Source organism: Mobula birostris, chromosome 30, assembly GCF_030028105.1.
Source record: "Mobula birostris isolate sMobBir1 chromosome 30, sMobBir1.hap1, whole genome shotgun sequence".
Taxonomy (NCBI): domain Eukaryota; kingdom Metazoa; phylum Chordata; class Chondrichthyes; order Myliobatiformes; family Myliobatidae; genus Mobula; species Mobula birostris.
Genome location: NC_092399.1, coordinates 32,312,226 through 32,332,252, shown reverse-complemented (window position 1 = coordinate 32,332,252; position 20,027 = coordinate 32,312,226). Strand labels below are relative to the sequence as shown.

The 20,027-nt window shown below is 45.4% G+C and overlaps 1 protein-coding gene across 5 annotated transcripts in view; it reads left to right on the top strand.

Moving 5' to 3' along the window:
• Nucleotides 1-20,027, top strand: part of LOC140190530 (mitogen-activated protein kinase kinase kinase 5) — a 194,952-nt gene that overhangs the window by 47,278 nt on the left and 127,647 nt on the right. For all 5 annotated transcript variants that reach the window (XR_011883627.1, XM_072247181.1, XM_072247180.1 and 2 more), the window contains one exon: nt 9,778-9,884. Coding sequence is in view for 4 of the 5 variants with exons in the window: in XM_072247181.1 (XP_072103282.1) it covers nt 9,778-9,884 (107 nt within the window). In the remaining variant the exon portion in view is untranslated. The remainder of the gene's footprint in view (nt 1-9,777; nt 9,885-20,027) is intronic.

The following is a 20,027-nucleotide window of genomic DNA, read 5'->3' as shown; positions in this document are numbered from 1 at the left end:
GCTCAGCGATAGAACACAAAAAAATCATATGTACAATTGAGAAACATTAAAAAATAGTTCAAATACTGGAGTCATGATGATCATGATGATTCAAAAAGGACAGGTTACACCTGAACCCGAAGGGGACCAATATCCTGGTGAGAAAGTTTAATAGAGCTGTTAGGGAGGGTTTAAACTAATTTGGCAGGGGGATGGGAACCAGAATGATAGAGCGGAGGAAGGGAAAAACAGAAATAGATCTAAGATAGTGAGCAGTAAAGATGTCAAGAAAGACAGGCAGGCGATGGGGCAAATCTATAGCCATTGGGATGAGTTGCAGTGCAATAAAGTTGCAGTGAAATCAAAGCAAAAAGTATCAAATACTGGTCTTAAGGTGTTGTACTTAAATGCACGCAGCATAAGGAATAAGGTGGATAATCTTGTCGTACAGCTGCAGATTGGCAGGTATGATATTGTGGCTATTACTGAGACCTGGCGAAAGGATGCATGTCTCTGGGAGCTGAACGTCCAAGGATACACGGTGTATCGGAAGGATAGGAAGGTAGGCAGAGGGGGAGGCGTGGCTTTATTGGTAAGAAATGATATTAAATCATTAGAAAGAGGTGATATAGGATCGGAAGGTGCAGAACCTTTATGGGTTGAGCTAAGAAATAGCAGGGGTAAAAGGACCCTGATGGCAGTTATTTATAGGCTTCCAAACAGCTGCAGGGATGTGGACTACAAATTACAACTGGAAATAGAAAAGGCTTGTCAGAAGGGCAGTGTTATGATAATTATAGGGGATTTTAACATGCGAGTAGATTGGGAAAATCAGGTCAGCACTGGATCTCAAGAGAGAGAATTTGTAGAATGTCTGCGAGATGGCTTCTTAGAACAGCCTGTTGTTGAGCCCACTAAGGGATCGGCTGTACTGGATTGGGTATTGTGTAATGAACCGGAGGTGATTGGAGAGATTGAGGTGAAGGAACCCTTAGGAGGCAGTGATCATAACATGATTGAGTTCACTGTGAAATTAGAAAAAGTGAAGCCAAAATCTGATGTGTCGGTATTTCAGTGGAGTAAAGGAAATTACAGTGGCATGAGAGAGGAACTGGCCAAAGTTGACTGGAAAGGGACACTGGCGGGAAAGACAGCAAAGCAGCAGTGGCTGGAGTTTATGCAAGAAATGAGGAATGTGCAAGACAGGTATATTCCAAAAAAGAAGAAATTTTCGAGTAGAAAAAGGATGCAACCATGGTTGACAAGAGAAGTCAAAGCCAAAGTTAAAGCAAAGGAGGGGGCATACAAGGAAGCAAAAATTAGTGGGAAGACAGAGAATTGAGAAGTTTTTAAAACCTTACAAAAGGAAACCAAGAAGGTCATTAAGAGAGAAAAGATTAACTATGAAAGAAAGCTAGCAAATAATATCAAGGAGGATACTAAAAACTTTTTCAAGTATATAAAGAGTAAAAGACAGGTGAGAGTAGATATAGGACCGATAGAAAATGATGCTGGAGAAATTGTAATGGGAGATAAGGAGATGGCAGAGGAACTGAATGAGTATTTTGCATCAGTCTTCACTGAGGAAGACATCAGCAGTATACCGGACACTCAAGGGTGGCAGGGAAGAGAAGTGTGCGCAGTCACAATTACGACAGAGGAAGTACTCAGGAAGCTGAATAGGCTAAAGGTAGATAAATCTCCTGGACCAGATGGAATGCACCCTCATGTTCTGAAGGAAGTAGCTGTGGAGATTGCGGAGGCATTAGCGATGATCTTTCAAAAGTCGATAGATTCTGGCATGGTTCCGGAAGACTGGAAGATTGCAAATGTCACTCCGCTATTTAAGAAGGGGGCAAGGAAGCAAAAAGGAAATTATAGACCTGTTAGCTTGACGTCGGTGGTTGGGAAGTTGTTGGAGTCGATTGTCAAGGATGAGGTTACAGAGTACCTGGAGGCATATGACAAGATAGGCAGAACTCAGCATGGATTCCTTAAAGGAAAATCCTGCCTGACAAACCTATTACAATTTTTTGAGGAAATTACCAGTAGGCTAGACAAGGGAGATGCAGTGGATGTTGTATATTTGGATTTTCAGAAGGCCTTTGACAAGGTGCCACACATGAGGCTACTTAACAAGATAAGAGCCCATGGAATTACGGGAAAGTTACATACGTGGATAGAGCATTAGCTGATTGGCAGGAAACAGAGACTGGGAATAAAGGCATCCTATTCTGGTTGGCTGCCAGTTACCAGTGGTGTTCACAGGGGTCCGTGTTGGGGCCGCTTTTTTTTACATTGTACATCAACGATTTGGATTATGGAATAGATGGCTTTGTGGCTAAGTTTGCTGATGATACGAAGATAGGTGGAGGGGCCAGTAGTGCTGAGGAAACGGAGAGTCTGCAGAGAGACTTGCATAGATTGGAAGAATGGGCAGAGAAGTGGCAAATGAAGTACAATGTTGGAAAGTGTATGGTTATGCACTTTGGCAGAAAAAATAAACGGGCAGACTATTATTTAAATGGGGAAAGAATTCAAAGTTCTGAGATGCAATGGGACTTGGGAGTCCTCGTACAGGATACCCTTAAAGTTAACCTCCAGGTTGAGTCAGTAGTGAAGAAGGCGAATGCAATGTTGGCATTCATTTCTAGAGGAATAGAGTATAGGATCAAGGATGTGATGTTGAGGCTCTATAAGGTGCTGGTGAGACCTCACTTGGAGTACTGTGGGCAGTTTTGGTCTCCTTATTTAAGAAAGGATGTGCTGACGTTGGAGAGGGTACAGAGAAGAGTCACTAGAATGATTCCGGGAATGAGAGGGTTAACATATGAGGAACGTTTGTCCACTCTTGGACTGTATTCCTTGGAGTTTAGAGGAATGAGGGGAGACCTCATAGAAACATTTTGAACGTTAAAAGGCATGGACAGAGTGGATGTGGCAAAGTTGTTTCCCATGATGGGGGAGTCTAGTACGAGAGGACATGACTTAAGGATTGAAGGGCGCCCATTCAGAACAGAAATGCGAGGAAATTTTTTTAGTCAGAGGGTGGTGAATCTATGGAATTTGTTGCCACGGGCAGCAGTGGAGGCCAAGTCATTGGGTGTATTTAAGGCAGAGATTGATAGGTATCTGAGTAGCCAGGGCATCAAAGGCTATGGTGAGAAGACGGGGGAGTGGGACTAAATGGGAGAATGGATCAGCTCATGATAAAATGGTGGAGCAGACTTGATGGGCCAAATGGCCTACTTCTGCTCCTTTGTCTTATGGTCTTATGGTCTTATAATAAAGTCTGCTGGAGAGAGACATTTAAACACATGCTGTTCTCCATAATTCAAAGAGATTGAAGGGTAAGGTTGCAGGGTGACAAAACGTGGCAGGAGCACTTGGAACTAAAAACTAATCCCTACCGGGAGAAAACAGCACCTGTTCTTTCCGCGCTGTTCTCCAGCAGTTTAACTCACAAGTGCTCTTGAAAGTCAGGTATTAACCCTACCTACCAACAACCAAGCATTGCCATCCTGGTCCCCTTCATGATGTCTTATGAAGAAGCATATGACTTCCCTCCCAGAGATGATATGTGTTTGTGCATTCGACTCTTGAAGGCTTGGACCCCATCGTCGCAGATGTTTCCAACCACAGCATCTGGAAGACTGTTCCAAATTCTGATAGCACAGTGAAGGAAGCTTCTATCCAGTGTGTAGGTTCTCGCATCAGGCATAGAACCAGCATGAGCAGGCATAGATAAATTTGATCATGTGGTGCGCCGTCTCTCATAAGATGAAGGCAGCACGGTGCGAAGGTCTGCAGGGCTGTGGCTGGTGTGAATTTTGTACAGCACAGTAGCTGCAGCAACCTGTCGTCTGTGGTGTAAGCTACTGATGGCTAGCTTCTCACGAGCTGTGGCTTCATCTACACCTATAATCCCGAGAGCCTTTCTTTGAATGGAATCAAGCTGGCTGAGGACACTCTGTGAGGCGTTCATCCATGATAAGCAGACATACTCCATGATACTTAGCACCTGGGCTTTGTAAACTGTGGCTCTGCCCTCTTTGTCTAGTTTGGATGTCATGGCTGATTTATTATCTCTCTCAACCCCATTCTTCTGCCTTCTCCCCGTAATCTTTGACACCACAACTAATCAAGAGCCTATCAATCTCCCCTTTAAATATACCCATTGACTTGGCCCCCACTGTTCTCCAACAATAAAGGCCCTGGAATCATGGACCACTCTTTGTGGCTCGGGAGCCACCTCTCCAGTGAAGGCTGACATCAGTAATGAAATTCACTCTTGCAGATGAATGAAAAGGGAGCTCAGACCTGGCACAATACTCGTAGCAATAATCCTTGATCCTAAGATCTGGACTACACACAGGAGATATCTCAGTGTGTTAGAATCGTATCAATGATGCCAGCTCTCCAAATTCACTCTAAAGATAAGCAAACCGATGTCAGAGTCACAGTCCATCGTTCACAGCACTGGGGCTCTTTTTACACTTCGGTCAGCCATGTTGGGCAGACACACCAGACACCTGAGACAGGCTCTCAGATTCAGATTATCGCTGGAGGGCAGGGCTGTGGCAACACATGTACATCGGTACTTTCGGTGAGACGCGTCATTTACATTAACAATCCACACTACCTAAGGATGTGCCCGCAAGTGTCGCCATATATTCAGGCTTCAATATTCATAGAACAGCAACAGAAAAATGAGCCCCCAGCCTGAGCCTCGGAAAACTATAATATTGGTTCAACACAACCTACCACACATAAAACCATGTTGACTATCCCTCATCAGGTCCTGTCCATCCAAATATGTATACTTCCTGTCCCTTGGAATACCTTCCACTAGTTTACCCACTACTGATGTCAGGCTCACTGGCCTGTAATTTCCTGGCTCATCCTTAGAGCCTTTCTTAAACAATGAAGCAGCATTTGCTATCCTCCAGTCCTGCGGCACCTCACCTGTGGTTAAGGCCATTTTAAATACTTCTGCCAGTGCACCGGGCTCCCACAAGATCCAAGGAGACACTTACCCCACCCTAGTTTGCCTCAAGACAGCAAGCACTTCCTCTTCTGTGAGGTGGATATGAGCAGTGACCTCACTACTGTTTTGCCTCCATTCTATAAATGGCTTCTGTCATCCGAGTAAATACAGATGCAAAAAAAATTCAATTGAAGTCCCATATCTCATTCGGGCAACAATTCCATTTAACATCCTCCCCCCATCCATCTATTTTGATGTCTCTCAGTGATATTCCCTGGCTAGTTCCCCACTCCATCCATAGCTAACAAGGATTATGCACCAATCCCTACTCGCCACCCATTTATTTTTCCCTTAAGTTTAAGGTGCATTCTGACCAGGGAGCTTTAAAATGGCCTGAAAAAGGCAAAGCTATTAATCTTGTGAGATGATCGCAGAACAAAGAGCTTGATCACCACAAGGGCAACAGAGTCTGAAACTTGCTGTCCCAGTTGCTCAGCTGAAAATCTCATGGCTAAAGCTGATCCATTTTCGTGGGTAGCAGTAGAGAGGTCTGCAGAGACAATGTGAGTGCGTCATGTTGAGGTGCAGCTAGGTCCTGATCTAACTGAGTGGGCAGACTGTGTCCTGTACAGAATGTGTCCCGTCCTCCAGTGATTCCTGATTGCAGTCTTTGTCGGTATTAAGCTCATTCCACTTGGAATGCTTCCATTTTAATTTGGCTACTTGTAAGCATGCCGATCATTCACCGAACTTGGCTTTCTTGTTTGTGTATGATTTCCTCCCCCACGTTCCCATGAGATTCTTTGGGTGAGTAATCCTTTTCAGAGAGAGAAAAAAAGTCTAGAAATCCAGTCTATCTTTGTAGAACATCATTACTATGAACAAAATGTACAGGGAGTTAGCCAAGCCTGTACTGGTGTTCCTACAATCTAATAACAATACTGATTGTAATCTTAGGAGTCTCAAAATGCCTTAGCTGATGCAGTCACCTCTGATCTCTCTCTGAATGCAGCACCTCACTATCATAATCTGGTAACAATCTTCTAAAAATGGTCAGAGGAGAATATCTTTGTCCTTCTTCGCAGGTACCTACAATAAATCTTGGTCTTACCAGCAGTGCCCATACGCTAGGCTTGAAATAAAAGGGGAAAATTCATTCAACCCTGGCATTTAATTGATTGGACATTGTACAAGTGTTTACTTTCCCCATTCTCGGTTTTAGCATCGCTGTTTACTTCCTCACAGCCATGAAGTGCATTTTCTATTGTACAGTCTTGTTCTGCCGCTCTGAGCTTTAGTTTATGAAAAGCCTGCCTATTTTGTTTTTACTACTTTTACTGCGTTTTTCATGTGATTGCCCTGGTTCCTGTAACTATTTGCATCTAATGATATACAAAGGTGAACTTTGAAATGGTGACCTATTCCTGCACCGTCATTGACCACTTGCCAAGCATAACTGCAGAAGGAATTACAAGCCAAGGGAAGACCATTCGGCCCAACAGTTCCGTGCTGGGGTGTATGCTTCTCACTGGTGCCCTTCCATCTTAGTCTACAAGCATATCATTCTATTTTTATCCAAAGATGCAGCAGAATCTGACGAGCCTGTGCCACCCACGTACATCCATGTGACCAATTACCCTCCGAACCAGTACATCTTTGGCGTGTGGGAGGAAACCAGAGCACTTGGGGGAAAGCTGCACTGTATTAGCAATACGCTAGCCGTTAGACTAGCTCTTGCTCATGTATTTTCGGAGGAACTATGCTATCATCCCGTGTGTGAGCAATTTCCCCCTTCGTGGAGAAGTTTCACTTCAATTCCTTTCTGCATCAATTAAAAACCCACCCGTAACTGGAAAACACTTCCACTCTATCGTAATTTCGGAAGACCGCTGCTGCCTTGGTACTGGGGGCACTCCAGTTCAGTTGCCAAGTGCAGTCTGTGTGCAGTTTGCATGTTCTCCCTGGGGTTTTCTCTGAGTCCTCTGGCTTCCTGCTACCCGCCACAAAAACGCTGGTTGGTTACTTGGCTTTTTAACTTGTTATGCGGTGCCCGGTGGCGGTAAAGGAACCAAGGCAGAGTTGGTGGGCACCTACCAGAGAGCCAAATGCAGGGCTAGAGGGGAATGGGACTGGTGGGATTGCTATGTTGTATGCCAGCCTGGATTTGATGGGCTGAATGGCCTACTCCAATTTTATTTATTAAGTAAATGAGGTGGATGAGTAAATAACCCCCAGCCTTTTCTTGAAGAGAGCACAGGACTGTTCAGTCCTTGTTATTTTGACATTATATGTGTAAATCTTTTGTACTCTCTCCTTTGGTGGTAAGGAAGCTACTGTAGGATAACTAAAATGCTCTCTAAGTTTAGCTGATTTCTCTTTTCTCACCTTGTTGCTTTTCTGTAACTTGTTTTTTAAATTAGAGGTTTCTTGTTCTTTTTCTTTTCATTGGCTTCCTGTCTTCCATGAGGCTTGCCCAGACCTGCTTGGAACCTTGGCAGGCAGCACACTTTAGATCAAATGCTGCGTTTGATGTGAATCTGTATCTAAATTATTCCTTTTGGGTTTGAGGTCTAAGTACACGGTCTAGCTTTAGTGCATTGTTGGCACTGTCCTCTCTCAGGTTGAACATTAAGCAGAACCCTGCTCAACATCTGAGGAGGGCCTTAACATTTCCTTTTTGCCATTACAAAGGACAATAGAGGGGTTCTCCCAGTCTATTGGAACCAGCTGTGGGTAAACCATCTGTTGCATTGAGGACTTCGCAGAAACAATTATTTGATGATAAAACACTGGGACATTCTGGGATTGTGAAAGCCAGTGTGTAAATGTCAGTTCTTTCATTTATTTAGCTCTTGTTTCGTTTGCTATTTTTCCTGTTTAAACAATTGACATAGCTGTGTTTGAATCTCAGTGAAATGCGATTTTGAGCAATAATGTCAGGGCGGCAGGAAGGTTGTCATCTCACCCCCCGGGGCTCCAGAGTGAGCAGGCTGCTGAACCGGTTTGCGGGCTTCTGCGGGGAACTGGCAGGGTGAGGGAGCTGACGGGAGCTCCTGGATGGGGCGAGTTGAGGCAGCTGGATGCACTCAGTGCAATAGGGCTGAGCAGAGAGCATTCAAAGAGTTACGAGGAGGAGCTGAGCCAGGCTGCCTAGTGGTAGGATCATGACAGACATGTTGCTTGGCTCATAGTGTCTGAACCTTCAGCCATTGATCCACATCCTAACATGTTGGTGTTACGGTTATTTTAGTAAAAGCATCGCCCACTCTTGGCAGGGGTGGGACTTGGTGCCCTTTCTGCCCCCACTGCCCATCTGAGGCTACACTACAGCTTAGGAGAAAGGTGGAGGGGTGGGAGAACCACACCTATTCCATCCACCCCCCCACCACTTCCCAGCCATGTGGCGGTGTGTGAAGAGATCTCCTCCACAGCATTGACCCAGTTCCTATGGGTCAGTGGGCAAACACACCACCAGCCATCTGCTGCCTGTGTAAAACCCACGGCTTGATGGGTCAGCGCACAGAGAGGAGATGCAGCGGCTAACAGACTGGTGCAGAGCCAACAACCTGTCTCTGAATGTGAACAAAACAAAAGAGATGGTTGTTGACTTCAGGAGGACACGGAGCGACCACTCTCCGCTGAACATGGACGACTCCTCCGTAGAGATCGTTAGGAGCACCAAATTTCTTGGTGTTCACCTGGTGGAGAATCTCAGCTGGTCCCTCAACACCAGCTCCATAGCCAAGAAAGCCCAGCAGCGTCTCTACTTTCTGCGAAGGCTGAGGAAAGTCCATCTCCCCCTCCCCCATCCTCACCACATTCTACAGAGGTTGTATTGAGAGCATCCTGAGCAGCTGCATCACTGCCTGGTTCAGAAATTGCACCATCTCGGATCGCAAGACCCTGCAACGGATAGTGAGGTCAGCTGAGAAGATCATCAGGGTCTCTCTTCCCATCATTACAGGCATTTACACCACACGTTGCATCCGCAAAGCAAACAGCATTATGAAGGACCCCACGCACCCCTCATACAAACTCTTCTCCCTCCTGCCATCTGGCAAGAGACACCGAAGTATTCGGGCTCTCACGACCAGGCTATGTAACAGTTTCTTTCCCCAAGCCATCAGACTCCTTAATACCCAGAGCCTGGACTGACACCAACCTACTGCCCTCTACTGTGCCTATTGTCTTGTTTATTATTTATTGTAATGCCTGCACTGTTTTGTGCACTTTATGCAGTCCTGGGTAGGTCTGTAGTCTAGTGTTGTTTTTGTGTTGTTTTACGTAGTTCAGTGTAGTTTTTGTATTATTCATGTAGCACCATGGTCCTGAAAAACATTGTCTCGTTTTTACTGTGTACTGTACCAGCAGTTATGGTCGAAATGACAATAAAAAGTGACTTGACTTGAACAGCGCTTAATGCCCTCTTGAAGCACCTTAATGCCCTCTTGAAGCAAGGATGTGGCAATATCGCAATCCTGCTTTTTGGGTGGTTTCAGATGTGCTGTTGTTACTGAGCTCAGTGCCAATGTAGCAGGTGTTTGATGTGCGCAATATGATTTCCAGGCCCTCTGCTTTTCATGGGGAGGGGAGAGGATGAGGAAGTGGGGGAAATGGGGGAAGGGAGAGGAGGGAGAGGGTAAAAAAAGAAAGTAAGAATTTGACATGTCATGCCCGAAAACAAATACTCTCTGAACTGAAATCGTGCTTTGGTTGCTATATTTCTTCGCACTCTGATCTCACAGCTGGCAGCAGGTTTTGGATAGCTAACCCCAGAGGAATGTTTGACTCTGGTACTTTTTGCTTTGAAGGATTTCGATGCGACGATCACGCTGGTGGAGACCCTGCAGAACCTGCCGACCTGTAAGGTGGCCGAGCTGCCCAACGTCAAGTTCCACTACTGCTTTGCACTGAACAGGTAGGAGGGGGACTGGCACTTGTTCACTCACCTTGTACAACAGCTTCAGCTAGTTCCGGAGATACAGTGACTCCCCGTCTGGTATTGTATCTAAAGTTCAAAGCAAATTTAAACTTTGAGCTTTATAAATAATACCAGACAGAGTTATCTCTCTCATGCTTCACTAACTGTGGAACAGCGAATGGACTAAACATTTTTTAATATTCATTCAGGAGATGCAGGCTTTGAAGACTGAGCCAGCATTTGATTCCCCATCCCTAGTTGCTGTTCTAAAGATTTAAAGATTAGCGTTATTTGTCACATATACATCAAAACATACTGTGGAAGGCTGCGTTTGTGTTGAATCCGTGAGGACTGGTTAGCTTGCGAGTGTCGCCCGTGCTCCTGATGCCGACAGCTCACTGACGTCCACACCCACGTCTTTGGAATGTGGAAGGAAACCGGAGCACCCAGAGGACACAAACGCAGTCGGGGGGAGAACGTGCAAACTCCTTGCAGACAGCAGCAGGAGTCGAACCCCAGTCGGAGATCACCTGGTGCTGCAGAGCAAGGCACTAGCCGCCACGCTCCTGTACATTTGACTGCCTGTCCCTAGATGCCCTGGAGAAGGTGATGTGGGTGTGAGTAAACCCCCGACGTTGTCAGGGAGAGGCTTCCGGGAATTTGACCCAGCGACGGTGAAGGGATGTGCGCCCCCCGGTTTCGTCACAAGTATCAGGGTTTCAGTCAGAAGATTGCAGATTCCTTTTCCAGAGACATGGGCCCATAATGCCGACAGCATTATCAACATAAGAGGTTCTGCAGACACTGGAAACCCAGAGCAACGCAACACACACACACACACACACACACACACACACACACACAAAAACACGCACACAAAAACACACAACACGCACACACATACATACACATACACACGCATACACACAAAAACACAAAAATGCACACACACACGACACACACACAAAATGCTGGAGGATCACTGCAGGTCCGAAGCGACGGCTGTTTATTAATTTCCAGAGATGCTGCCTGACCTGCCGAGTCCCCCCAGCGTTTCGCATGTTGATCCAGGCAGCATTGCTGTCCGGTACTGACCTAGTGTTGCATTTTTAGAGGCAACATTGCTCCAATGGGTCTGCTTTACCCAGGTGTTGTCATTGATCCTGTGACACTGCTTGTGGATCACCCTGACTGCGGTTTACCCTGCGATCTATATTGGCTAAAGCTTGTGATCTCTGTGGGGCCTTGCAGCTTCAGAGAGTGACCACGAAGTATACAGTCACTTTGGAACATATTCACCTTGTGCACATCGCTCCATTAAGTCAAAGTAAACTTATTATCAAAATGCATATATGACACCATATATTACCTTGAGATGCAATTTCTTGTGGGTAATTATGGAAAATACAGAAATGCAATAGAATTTGTGAAAAAATGTACATAAATAAAGACAGAGAAACAATTAATCTGCAAAAGAAGACAAATTGTGTAAATTTACAAAAAGTACTGAGAACATGAGTTGTCAAGTCCTTGAAAATCAATCAGTGGGTTGTGAAATTAGTTCAGTGTTGAGGTGATTGAAGTTATCTGGGTCAGGAGCTTGGTTGTTGTATGGTAAGGGTAAGACGTACCAATCCTCAGAGGGGGATCAGAAGTGGAGAGAGTGAGCAGTTTCAAGTTCCTGGCTGTCAAGATCTCTGAGGATCTAACCTGCTCCCAACATATTGATGCAGCTATAAAGAAGGCAAGACAGTGACTATGCTTCATTAGGAGTTTAAAGAGATTTGGTATGTCAACAAATACACTCAAATTTCTACAGTTGTACTGTGGAGAGCATTCTGACAGGCGGCACCACTGTCTGGTATGGAGGGGCTACTGTACAAGACTGAAAGAAGCTGCAGAGGGTTGTAAATCTAGTCAGCTCCATCTTGGGCACTAGCCGACTAAATACCCAGGACATCTTCAAGAAGCAGTGTCTCATGAAGGCAGCGTCCACTATTAAGGACTCCCATCACCCAGGGCATGCCCCTTTCTCAGGTAGGAGGTACAGAAGCCAGAAGGCACACATTCAGTGATTCAGGAACAGCTTCATCCCCTCTGCCATCTGATTCCTAAATGGACATTGAACCCTTGGACACTACCTCACTTTTTTAATATACAGTACAGTATTTCTAATTTTTGCATGATTTTTAATCTATTCAATATACATATACTGTATACAGTATACTGAATAAGATTTACTACTCCTATTATTATTTTATTTTTTTTCTGCTAGATTATGTATTGCATTGAACTGCTGCTGCTAAGTTAACAAATTTCACGTCACATGCCGGTGATAATAAACCTGATTCTGATTCTGATTCTGAGTAACCGTCCTGAAAGTGGTGGTGGGGGACCTGTGGATGCGCTGGGAAGAGCACGTGGCCTGGATGATGCGGGTCTTTGATGGGTGCTGCTTTCCTGTGGCGGCACTCCATGTCAATGCGCTCAACGGTGGGAAAGGCTTTGCCTGCGATGACTGTCCTGGAAGATCTGAGGAGTGAAATGATCCCTGGGTGAAAAAGCAGGAGAGAACTTCCTTTCTGCAGGGAAGAATAACTGCAGAAAGAAACCTTTGCGGTTATTTGTGCTGCGGCAGAGGTAAAGGCTGAGGCAAAAAGTTGGGATATTTGAAACCAAGAAGTATAGGGGTATAGCTTTGAGCTGTTTACTTTCCAAGACTGCAAACTCCAAACTGAACTTTTGGATTGCTTTAGCAAAGCTAATCAACCATTGAGTTTTACCAACCTTTCATTCACCAGTGACATGGTGCATATCCAAGACCATAGATATAGGAGCAGAATTAGGCCATCTGGCCCATCGTGTCTGCTTCAGTTCATCATGACTGATCCATTTTCCCTCTCAGCCCCAATCTCCTGCCTTCTCCCCATATCCCTTCATGCCCTGACCAATCAAACTCTGCCTTAAATGTACAGAAGGACTTGGTTCAACAGTCACCTGTGGCAACAAATTCCACAAATTCACCAGTCTTTAGCCAAAGAAATTCCTCCTCATCTTGGCTCTAAAAGGACACCCCTCCATCCTGAGGCTGTGTCCTCTGGTCGTGGACTCTCCCACCATAGGAAACATCCTCTGCACATCCACTCTTTTGAGGCCTTTCAACTTTCAATAGGTTTCAATGAGGTCACCCCTCATTCTTCTGAATTCCAGTGAATATGGGCCCAGAGCCATCAAGCGCTCTTCATATGATAAGACATTCAACCTGGAATCATTTTCATGAGCCTCCTTTGAACCCTCTCCAGTTTCAGCATATCCTTTCTAAGATAAGGGGCCCAAAACTGCTCACAATACTCCAAGGGAGGCTTTTATAAAGCCTCAACATTACGTCCTTGCTTTTATATTCTAGTCCTCTTGAAATGAATGCTAACATTGCATTTGGCTTCCTCACCACCTGCAGATTAAATTCTAGGGAATTCTGCCCAAGCACTCTCAAGCCCCTTTGATTTTAGACTTTTCTCTCCATTTAGAAAAACAGCCAGCTCTTTGATTGCTTTTACCGAAGCGTATAACCATACACTTCCCGACACTGTGTTCCATTTGCCACTTCTTTGCCCATTCGCCTAATCTCTTTCTGTAGCCTCTTTGTATCGTCCGCAAAGTTAGCCACAAAGCCATCAATTCCATTGTTCAAATCATTGACATATAACGTGAAAAGAAGTGGTCCCAGCGCAGACTTCTGTCAAACACCACTGGTCACCAGCAGCCAAGCAGGAAAGGCTTCCTTTATCCCCAGCCTTTGCCTCCTGCCCATCAGCCACTACTTTATCCACGCCAGTATCTTTCCTGTAATACCATGGGCTCTTAACTTGCTAAGCAGCCTCGTGTGTGGCACCTTGTCAAAAGTCTTCTGAAAATCCAAGTACACAACATCAACCAATTCTCCTTTGTCTATTCTGCTTGTTATTTCTTGTTCTTTCCAAGCTAGCTACTCTGATAATAAAGAGGAGAAGTCGACTGTGTCACATCTGTTCCTCATACCAACCACTTCTCCGAGGCCCGAAGACATCCTTCAATCAGTCTGTGGAGCTCTTTGTGTCCTTTTCCCACCCCAGATCCCTACTGAATTTAACCAGGTGTCTCTTGCTGTCTATAATTTGATAAAGTATTCTATTTATACATAGGAAGCCAAGGATAATTGTCAGATTGCCAAATCTGCTTGGTTGTATTCCAAGAGATTTTTTTTAATCACATTGCAGTCTGTTTCCAGTTAAACATCTCTTCCCGTCTCCAGTACTTGTGCAACTATTGAATCAAAGATTCAGACAAATGTTCAGTGAAAATGGGAAATAATCCATATTTGTTTGAATCATCTGATGGTCTTTCTCCCAGGTTGCTCACAATGCATTGCGGGAGTCAATGTTTAATTCCTGGAGACCCCAGGACCCTTTGTTTGATGGGTCACCTTGTATAAAGTTAATCAAGTGCTAATTGTCTTGGTCAAGGCATGAAGCAGAAGAGGGCGATTAGAAATAAAAGAAGAGACTTGCATTTGTACCCATCCTGCCCGATCCCAGTGCCCCATACTGCACTCCACAAGCAATGAAGCATGTTTGAAATGTACCTGAGTTTGTATTGCTGGAAATTAGTAGCCAATACTGAGGGAAGAGAAGATGGCGGCGCGACGCAGCGCGCGCGGCCATTCCGAATGAATATCGATGGAGACAGCCGTGAGAAGCACGGAGGAACACCTGGAGTAACTTCTGAAATGCCTGCTTCGCTGCCGCTGCTACTGTGCGATCGAGAATCTCCGGAGGAAAAGGCCCCAAATCCTCGGTTTTGCCTATTGCCGAGGCCGAGGTCGAAGCGTGCGGCAAAGATGGTGCTCGGTGCTCGGTGTCGGAGAGCTGGTCGGAGGCTGAGTTTTCGGGTGGACTCGGAGTCGGACTGTGGTCGGATGCTTCCAGTATGCTGCATCGGCAAGTTGGCGGCGCTGGAGGTTCACCGTCTGTGTGAGATGATGGGACTTTCGAGAGACTTTGAGACTTTTATGGTCTGTTCTTATCAAATTAGGGTATTGCTTTGCACTGTTGTAACTATATGTTATAATTATGTGGTTTTTGTTAGTTTTTAAGTCGGTTTGTCATGTGTTTCTGTGATATCATTCTGGAAAAACATTGTATCATTTCTTAATGCATGCATTACTAAATGACAATAAAAGAGGACTACGTGTCCTCATAATCTTGAAAAAAATATTCACAGGAAGCTCTTATAAACAGCAGAATTATATTGACCAGATCAGGCCAAATAGCTGATTATTGACCACAGGAGGAAGAAAGGGGAGGTCCATGAGCCAGTCCTCATCAAGTGGAGAGGGTCAGTAACTTTAAATTTCTTGGTGCTACCATATCATTTGGTCTGTTCTGGGACCAGCACAACAAAGGCATGACGGCGCCTTTACTTTCTTAGAATCTTGTGTAGATTGGGCATGTCGTCTAAAAGTGGCAAACTTTATAGATGCACAGTGGAGAGTATCCTGGCTGGTTGCATCACATCCTGGCATGGAAGCATCAATGCCCAGGAATGGAAAAGTCTACAAAGAGTGGTGAATACGGCCCAGTTCATCATAGGCGAACTTCTCCCCATCACGGGGCACATTTACAAGGAGCGCATCCATCACCTGGGTGTGTCACCATCCAGGCCATGCGCTCTTCTCGCTACTACCATCAGGCAGGAGGTGCAGGAGCCATGGGTCCCACACCACCAGGTTCAGGAACAGTTATCGCTCAACAGCCAAGCTCCTGAACCAGTGTGGACAACTTCACTCACCTCAACTCTGAGTTGATTCCACAATCTATAGACTCCCTCTCAAGGACTCTGCAATTCATGTTCTCGGTATTATCTACTGACTTTTTTTTATTATTTTCACAATTTGCCCTCTTTTACACTTTGGACGCTTGTTAGTCTTTGTCTACAATTTTCATAAATTTTATTGCAGTTCTTTAGATTCATTTTCTTGCAGGCATTTACAGGAGAATAAAGTTGTTTACATATGTACTTTGATAATAAACTTACTTGAACTATACTTGGAACCTGTATAGTAATTACCAGTAAAACACCAGTGCCCTTTTACGGAAAAGCTGACAAAAGGTAGTGGATACGGACAGTCCATCACGAGTAAAGCCCTCCTCTCCTTTGAGCACATTTACCATGCCCTGCCCCTACCACCCACACTTCCACATGCCAACTATCGGCCCGATCTTCACCTCCCCCGGCCCCCACCTTCCGCCAACTCCCCAGTCATCATGGACTCACCTTCACTACGGAGCAGGTGAGAAAGGCTGTGGGGAAACTCAGACCCGGCAAAGCATTGGGACTGGCCGGTGTGAACCCCGTGGTGCTGAGGGAGTGTGCTAGGCAGCTGTGTGGAGTTCTCCAATGCATTTTCAGTCTGAGTCTCAGCCTGGAAAAGGTTCCCGACAGAATGGAAAACGACAAGTGTGGTCCCAGTACCCAAGGAGGGCCAACAGCAAGTCTTGAATGACTACTGTCCAGTGGCCCTGACCTCACACATCATGAAGACCCTAAAGAGGCTGGTGCTGGGTCACCTCTGACCCCTGGTCAGATCAACCCTCGATCCCCTGCAGTCTGCCTACCAGGAGCACATTGGAGTCGACGATGCTGTCATCTACCTGCTGACCAGAGCCGACTCCCATTTGGATAAGCAGGGTAACACTGTGAGGATCATGTTTTTTGATTTCTCAAGTGTCTTTAATACCATACAGCCCTCAGTGCTGGGGAAAAGCTCTGTTCAATGCAGGTTGGCACCTCCATTGTATCCTGGTTAATGGGCTACCTGACTGACAGACCACAGTTTGTGTGGCTTCAGAGCTGTGTGTCAGACATGGCTATAAGCAGCACTGGGGCCCAACAGGGGACTGTATTGGCTCCCTTCCTGTTTACCCTGTAAACCTCAGACTTTAGAGACAGCACTGAGTCATGTCATCTGCAGACATTCTCTGGTGACTCAGCAATAGACAGGAGGATGAATACAGGGCTCTAGTGGAGGACTTTGTCGAATGGTGCAACATCAGTCAGACAAAGGAGATGGTGATGGACTTTAGAAAGACTAAGCCTGCACTGCTCCCTGTTACTATTGATGGTGAGAACATAATGTGGTGAGAACTGACAAGTACCTGGGGGTGTACCTGGATGACAGACTTGAGTGGAGCACCAACACAGAGACTGCGTACAAGAAGGTCCAGAGTCGCCTCTACTTCCTGAGGAGACTGAGGTCTTTTGGAGTATGCAAGCCTCTCCTACACATGTTCTACCAGTCTGTTGTCGTCAGTGGTGTACTGGGGCAATGGCATCAGCACGGGTGATGCCAACAGACTCACTAAACTGATTGGACAGGCTGGCTCTGTTATAGGAGTCAAACTGGACACACTGGATGTTGTGGAGAACAGAGGACCCTCCGGAAAATCCTGGCAATTCTGGACAATGTTTCTCAGCCTCTGCATGCCACCTTGTCTGAATAGAGGAGTGCTTTCAATGATAAACTAAGTTGACTGTGCTGCTCCCAATTAGCGCTATATGAGATCATTGTTACCATCGGCCATTAGGCTCTATAATGAGTCAACCTATTGCAGGGGAAGTGATGCCCCCCCCCCGCCCTGTTAGACTGCTTGAGGTAACTTGTTGTTCATTCTTACTTCTCTTCTCATATTTGTATACGTGCACTTGTACTACTACTGTGTCACTGTAATTTCCTTTTGGGATCAATAATGTTCCTATCTATCTGTCTATCTACATGGTGCACTGTTGCAGAAAAGCAGCGTCCACCATTAAAGACCTGTACTATCCAGGCCATGCTCTCTTCTTGCTGCTGCCATCAGGGAGGAGGTTCAGGATCAGTTATTACCCCTCAATCATCAGGTCCTTGAACCAGAGTGGATAACTTCACTCAACTTCACTTGTCCCATCACTGAACTGGACTCACTTTCATGGACACTTTATCTCATGTTTTTGATATTTATTTGTTATTGTTTCATTTTTGTTTCTTTTCTGTACTTGCACAGTTTTTTTGTTTTCGCGTACTGGTTGTCCGCTCAGTTGGGTGTGGCCTCCATTGATTCTATTGTGTTTCTTGTATTTACTATGATTGCCGGCAAGAAAATGAATCTCAGGGTTGTATATGGTGACATACATGCACCTTGATAACAAATTTACTTTGAACAATGTTTGGGAACCTGCATAATAATCATGAAAGGTACCTACTCAGATATTCCCTTCACCACCAGCTAGCTCATGTGAGGGAGGTCCTGTGTGTTATTTAACCAGGGAGCGAGGGCAACGATCTCCCTCGTCACAGCAAAGAGCCAAAATACTAACCACTCAGGTATCTCACTCTAAGGCCTTGGTGAGACCACACCTGGAGTACTGTGTGCAGTTTTGGTCCCCTAATCTGAGGAAAGACATTCTCGCCATAGAGGGAGTACAAAGAAGGTTCACCAGATTGATTCCTGGAATGGCAGGACTTTCATATGATGAAAAACTGGATCGACTAGGCTTATACTCTCTGGAATTTAGAAGATTGAGGGGGGATCTGATTGAAACGTATAAAATTCTAAAGGGATTGGACAGGCTAGATGCAGGAAGATTGTTCACGATGTTTGGGAAGTCCAGAACGAGGGGTCACAGTTTGAGGATAAGGGGGAAGCCTTTTAGGACTGAGATGAGGAAAAATTTCTTCACACAGAGAGTGGTGAATCTGTGGAATTCTCTGCCACAGGAAACAGTTGAGGCCAGTTCACTGGCTATATTTAAGAGGGAGTTAGATATGGCCCTTGTGGCTAAAGGGATCGGGGGGTATGGAGAGAAGGCAGGTACAGGGTTCTGAGTTGGATGATCAGCCATGATCGTACTGAATGGCGGTGCAGGCTCGAAGGGCCAAATGGCCTACTCCTGCACCTATTTTCTATGTTTCTATGGTACTAATTATTGCTATTTTTTACTAATTTCTGCAGCAAAAGAACAATCCAGTGCCTGTAGAGCACGTGCAGGATGCTGTTCATTAACTGGTGTAACAGAGACGTGATAAGGCATTGGTCAGACCACATTTGGAGTATTGGAGTTGGTCAGACCACATGTGGAGTATAGTGAGCAGTTTTGGGCCCCATATCTAAGGAGGGGTGTACTGGCATTGGAGAAGGTCCAGAGGAAGTTCATGAAGATGATCCCAAGAATGAAAGGGTTAACATATGAGAAGCATTTGATTGCTCTTGTCCTGTACCCATTGGAGTTTAGAAGAACATGGAGAAATCTTATTGAATCCTACTTAATATTAAAAGGCCTAGATGGAGTGGATGTGCAGAGGAGATTCCCAATAGTGAGAGATGGCACACCACAAAGCAGGAGGCTGTTCCTTTAGAGGTGGGGAGGAATTTAACTACAGAGTGGAATTCATTGCCACGGATGGCTGTGGAGGCCAAGTCATTTGGTATATTTAAAGTAGAGATCGATAGGTTCTTCATTAGTAATGGCGTACTGTAAAAAGCTACCGGGAGACGGCAGAAGAATGGGCTTGAGAGGGAAAATAAATCGGCCAGAATCGAATGGCAGAGTGGACGAGATGGGCCAAATGGCCTAAATCTGCTCCCATGTCTTATGGTCTCATAACTAGGATGGGACTGGATCCTTCCTCAATGGTCTCATGAAATTCATTTCCAGAGCTCCTCGTTGGTACTAGTAATCGTGTCTGCTTTGCTTATCTCCTTGGTAGGAGGCACTAGTTCAGTGCAGGGGATATAATGTAATGTAGCATTGGAAGATTACAAAGTGTGCGATGAAGTCCACTTGCTTAGCAGAACAGCTGCTGAAAACAACCACTTCCTCCTTCACCAGCACACGTTCCATGGAATGCTTACCCATGCAAAGCGTGTTAGCAGCTTTGACAACCCCTCCCGGACACTTGGCCTTCAATACCTGGAAGGACAAGGCAGCAGGCACCTAGGAATAGCATCTTCTAATAGGTTCCCCTCTGAGTCAAAACAATTCTCAGATATCGATATGTGTTCTGTCATTGTGTGGAGCAACTTCTCCGATACTCAACCCATCAGCACTATAAGAGTTTTCCCAATA